The 5,779-nt window shown below is 29.4% G+C and overlaps 1 protein-coding gene across 1 annotated transcript; it reads left to right on the top strand.

Moving 5' to 3' along the window:
* The first annotated feature begins 1,973 nt into the window (after positions 1-1,973).
* On the top strand, positions 1,974-5,310 carry LOC120085148 (membrane lipoprotein lipid attachment site-like protein, putative (DUF1223)). The gene is made up of 2 exons (XM_039041024.2): positions 1,974-2,859; positions 4,647-5,310. Exons 1-2 carry the CDS (start codon positions 2,404-2,406, stop codon positions 5,004-5,006), a joined length of 816 nt encoding a protein of 271 aa, XP_038896952.1. The 5' UTR covers positions 1,974-2,403; the 3' UTR covers positions 5,007-5,310.
* The last annotated feature ends 469 nt before the right edge of the window (positions 5,311-5,779 follow it).

The raw sequence follows: 5,779 nt of genomic DNA, 5'->3' as shown, positions 1-5,779 counted from the left end.
ATTCATCCATCAATGAAATCTCATTACAATTACATCAATTTTCATTATGGTTTGGTAAATGTGGTCTTAATTTTAGGGTAAAATGATGTGAAAACTCAATGAAAATTATTTTGAATAAAAATACGTGGTTTCTTAAAAATAAAAATTTTATGTGATAAAAAAAAAAAACTTTTCATACATTTTTCTTTAACTAGCATAGCTAATGGCTAAAAAGAAAAAAAAATGGAAATTTCATAAAAATATTAAAATATCGATGAGAATTTCGAAACTTTAAGAAATTTCGAGGTATTGGAGGAAAATCAAAATTTTCTCTTACTAATATTTCGAGTCAATCGAAATCTGAGATTTCGACGAAGTTTTGAACTATGGTGCCAAGTTAATTAAATGTAATTTGGAAGTTAGAGGCCAAAACTTATTCCGATCTTTAAATATAATAATTAAAATAAGCATTGATGGAAGCTTGGAAAATTCAATATTTTCTCATTGTCGCTCATAATCCTTAATCTATTAGGTATTTTTTCATATTCATCTTCTTTTATTCTTTTCTCTTTTTTTTTTATTATTATTGATTAAATTATAAATTTTTCCCTTAAAGAAAATGAGAATTTCATTTATATAATTATAAAATTAAAATTTAATTCTTATAATTGGATAGAATCTCATAAATAGTTCAGGTATTTTATCGAAACTCTCATTAATAATCTCTAATTCTAACTTCCAATTATATAGTGACCAAATTTACAATCTAACTTATTATTATTAAACACACGTTGACATTATCTTATCCTCAATTTCTATAGCATCAATATATTCTTAAAAGTATTTCATACAATTATCCATTAATTAACATAGACATTAATCTACAGTAAAGTACATGTGTATAAGACATTAACTTATCAACATTATATTGGAAAGAGTAATACTCCGTGTATCATGGGCTACATCTATCTTTTGCATCTCACTTAAATTAAACTACATAATATAAAAATTCAAAATTATTTAAGAAAACAAAACAAAAAAAAATCACGTGACAAAATGTGGTTGGACAACTAGATTAGCTGCATAATGATGGATGCAATCCATGATGTACCTAAATTATTTTATTGAAAAATATCAAATTATACCCCTCAACTTTAGATGGTTTAAATTAAAACTCTAAACAAATAACTCTATTAATTTAACCGCATAACTTTTGTAAATGCATCAATTTACACCCTCCATTACGTCGTATTTAGAAAAATCACGTGAGACTTATAATTGTATCAATTAAATTCTTAAACTTTCAGGAAGTTGAATAAATTTAAATTATTAGCTAGGATAATTTACTTTCATAGTCATCATATATCAATTTTAATCGTTCATTTTATAAAGCAAATATTTGAAAAAAAATCTACGCATGAATGAGAATTGATGTATTGATGTTTTTCAAGAGTGATCATAATGAAAGAGTCTAAATTGATCCACTCATGAAAATTTAAATATTTAGAGTTTTAATTAAGAGTATGAAACTTGAAGTTATTTCAAGGGCGTAAATTGACATTTTTCTTCCTTATTTTCTTTAACTGAGAATAGCTTATTAATTGAATGAAACTAATTTATGTCATGTTTACCAAGTCGTAGTGAGAATTGGTGTAATCGAAATGAGATTTCATTGATAGATAAATCGTAATAGGCTTGAATCATAAACATAATTAGATTATTTTTTTTATTACAATTGCTTAAAATTATGAATCAATCACATTTTAGTATTAACATTACTGCTTGACTTTAACGTTAATGGTAACAGTAATGTAAATGTAAAGGTAACAATAAATGTGATAAATTCATAACTTCCATAGTTACAGTAACAATATCGGTAACTATAACAGTAGCTGTAAATATAGTGAGTCTCACATAATTTTTAGTCACAATGATTACATTTTCTTTTTTGATTAGATTACACTATTTGATTATAAATTTCAAAATAGGACCCACATTTCAGTACAATTATGAAAAACAGTTGAACAACAACAAAATTAATCAATTGAAGCTCACTTTTGACATGGATGGATTACCTTTAGATTATATAATCTAAACGAGGCCTAGAATAGAACTCTATACACTTTCTTACAGAGATCTAGGGAGGAAATCCACCTTCTAAAACTTATAACCAAGAAAGAAAATAATAATAATTAATGGAAAGGAAAAGAAAAGGGCATTTTGTTGGGTGTTACAGCACATTGTTCGCCCCAATTTCCTCTAGACCATCCAAATCTCTCAGAAAAGCTCCCTAATAAATAAAATTTACAAACCAACATTTCCATTTCCCCTCCATCTCTCATCTCATCCCTCTCTCTATTTTCAATTCTCCAATTCACATCCGATCCGATCCCCTCTGAGATCTCCACCGCCAGAGCCACCACCATGGTCCGCTGTCTGTTCACATGCTTCGGCAAGAGCGACGGGGGCGGCGCCACAGCAATCACAAACGACAGAGCAACGGCGGAGGTAACGGCGGAGGAGCAGCAGGGGCGAGGCGGCGGCGTTGTAGTGGAGCTATTCACATCGCAGGGATGCGCAACGTCGCCGGAAGCGGAAGTTCTATTGTCGAGATTAGGGAGAGGAGATTTCGAATTGGAGGCGCCGGTGGTGGTATTAAGTTACCATGTGGATTATTGGGATTATATGGGATGGAAAGATCCGTTCGGGCATAGCCAATGGACGGTGCGGCAAAAGGCTTATGTGGAGGCGTTGGGGCTTGATACAATGTTTACGCCTCAGGTTGTGGTCCAAGGACGGCTTCAGGCTGTTGCTACTGACCAAACTAGTTTGTTATCTATGATTAAAGATGCCCCTACATACCCCTCTCCTACTTTCCAGGTATTTTTTTCCTCTTATTTAATCTTTTTTTTCAAAAAATTATTCAATAAGACCGTCGCGTTCTAATGTTACTATATTGCTGGTTTTTTCAATAACGATTAGACATGAATTTGAGACATTTTTATTGTTTTTTTTTTGTTTATGTCTCATCGTTCAAATTTTGAATTTACTATATGCCTGATTTTAATAACGATTAGATACAGATTCGATTCGAAACATTTTTGTTGTTTCTTGTTAAAAATTTTGTTAGGACTTAATTGTAAGATTAAGATCTTAATTAAAAAAAATTCAATTGTGTATCCATTAGAAATATTTTATTATTATATGTTTTTAGTAAAATACATAATGTTTAGATTTCATATGTCTATTTGGTCTCTCGACTCTAAAAGATATTTGATATATTATTAAACTTTCAATATTATATGTCAAATAGGTATTTATATTTTCAATTATGTGCCTAAAAGTTCATTGGCTTATTTTACGGATGTTTTTTTTAGAACTTATGGATGTATTAATAAACATAAAATGACTATTTAGGATGAACATAAAATTCAATTTTATACGGGTTAAATTACTTGTTAGTCCCTCAACATTGAGGTTTTTTTTTTTTACTTGGATCTTAAACTTTTTAAAGTGTCTAATGAGTCCCTAAATTTTTAGTTTTGTATCTAATAGGTCTTTGATACATTCAATATTAAAAAAATTATTGATAATTGATTTTTCAAATATAAAATTAAATTTTATATCCAATGGAATCTTAATTTTTTTTATTAGTAGATATGTGAATTAAAATATATATGTGTGTTGGATAGATCAATAGTTAGATATAAAATTGAAAATTTTAGTGATCTATTAAATACTTTTAGAAGATCAAGAAATTAATAGACATCAAATTGAAAGTTAATCTATTATGCACATTTTAAAGTTTAAAGGCCTAATAAACACAAAAGACAAGCTTTAATGCATATGTTTATTGTGGCAATTCATTTTTCTTTAAAAAAATTTTAAAAAAATTATTTTTTAGTATTTAAAAAAAGAGCATGAGACTTAGGTGTAGCATACCTCGCAGAAAGTTCTAACCTTAATTCTAATAAATTAGTTAATTTTCAAAAATTTCAATCTAATACCAAATTATAATTGTAAGAAGTTGTTAAATACAAATGTGAAAGTTCTTGAAATGGAGATTAGATACCTAGACTAAAGTTGTAATTTACTTTTGGTTTAAATTCTATTTTGGTCTTCGAAGTTTGAATTTTTAAATTTTGATCTTAAACTTTTAAAAACGTAGTTCTAGTTCTTAAACTTTTAAAATTGCTTACTTTGGTCCCTACTATTTAAATTCTATTGACCCTTAAATAGAATAATGAAACTACTTGTATTTTTAGATGATTAAGTTGTCAAATAAATGCTAGAAAAATTTTAGGATTTCAATTTTGTATTAAGTGATAAAGTGATTTTTGTAGAAGATCTCAAAAATAATTTTGGATTTAAGATTTTGGTTGTACAATGTTTGGGCACATTGATCATTGATATTTTACTTCATTTTTATCTTGTACAACCTATGTAACATGCAATTTCATCCTTAAATAGATTTCATCCTTAAAGGTTAATTGAATCTAGTAATGATTAAAATAAATAATTTTTAAAAGTTTAAGATTAAAATTAGATATTTTTAAAAGTTTAATAACTAAAATAAAATAAGAATAACAAAAATTAGGATGAAAATGATAGGCTTCTTTTCTTTTTTTTTCCTCACATTAATCACTCTCGCCGGAATAATTCCGCAGGCGACTTTCCAGAGGCCAACAACCGACAGCCTGCAAGTTACACTAACCGGAGCACTGAGGACGAAGGTGGACAGCGACGGCGCAAACGTGATGGTAGCGCTGTACGAGAGCGGCCTGGTCACCGATATCCCCGCCGGCGAAAACAAAGGCCGAGTTCTGGCCAACGATTTCGTCGTAAGAAAACTCGAAAAGCTCTGTTCCGTCAAAGACGCATCCGCCAAAAAAACCGTCTCCGGCACCGTCGCTTTCTCTCTCTGGGAAACCTTCGACGGCTCCAAATGCGGCGTCGCCGTCTTCGTTCAGAACAATTCGCATCATATTTTCGGTTCTCAGAGCTTTAAATTGCCCGACGATATATGAAATTCCGCCGAAATTCGACTGTGTATCGACTTCCTTGGAGCTTATCAATGGCGGCCGGTTTTAGTTCCGGACACGATCACTTGTGGTGGCCGTTTTTATGTACAGGATGTGTTAAACTGCTTGGTAGAATTTGTTGTTTTAATTTCTTTTCTTCATCCTTATTTCTTTAAATAGCTGTTTTGTGATTTTTGGCTGTGATTCCTTTTATTACTACTATATACATTTTTTTAAAAAAGGGTATTTTTTAAATTTTTATGTGGGAGACTGAATACATATTCTAATTGAGAAATTTAATTTGCATTCATATTATAAAGTTATATGTAGCCTAAGTTTGTTTATATAGCCTCTTGTTTTCATAATTGAGATTAAATTATTTTGTGGAAGTTATTTTTGGGGAGTTGAAATTCATTAGGATATTTTAGCTTATAAGTTAGATTTGTGCAACAAACTCTAAAATCTATATTAGATAATATAGTTCAAAGGATATGTTTGGAAGTGATTTTTATTTAAAAAAGAAAGATAAATTTTATTATTGCCATATCAAAATCACTTTTGAGTTTTTGACATGCCTAAAATTTTGTGAGTATCAAAATCACTTTTGATATACCAAAATTAATTTATATTTTTCTTCTTAAATTTATTGTCCATTTTATTTTTGTCTCTCTCTAATTTTTTACCCTCATCCTAATTTTCTTCTAAATTGGCTATGAGCATGTATTTGTAACACTATCAAACTCGTGACTTACAAAATTAAACTCCATAAAATAGTCCAA

The sequence above is a fragment of the Benincasa hispida genome, chromosome 9, assembly GCF_027475165.1.
Source record: "Benincasa hispida cultivar pf3 chromosome 9, pf3_genome.v1.1, whole genome shotgun sequence".
In the NCBI taxonomy this organism is placed as follows: Eukaryota; Viridiplantae; Streptophyta; class Magnoliopsida; order Cucurbitales; family Cucurbitaceae; genus Benincasa; species Benincasa hispida.
This window is presented reverse-complemented; position numbering and strand designations above follow the sequence as displayed.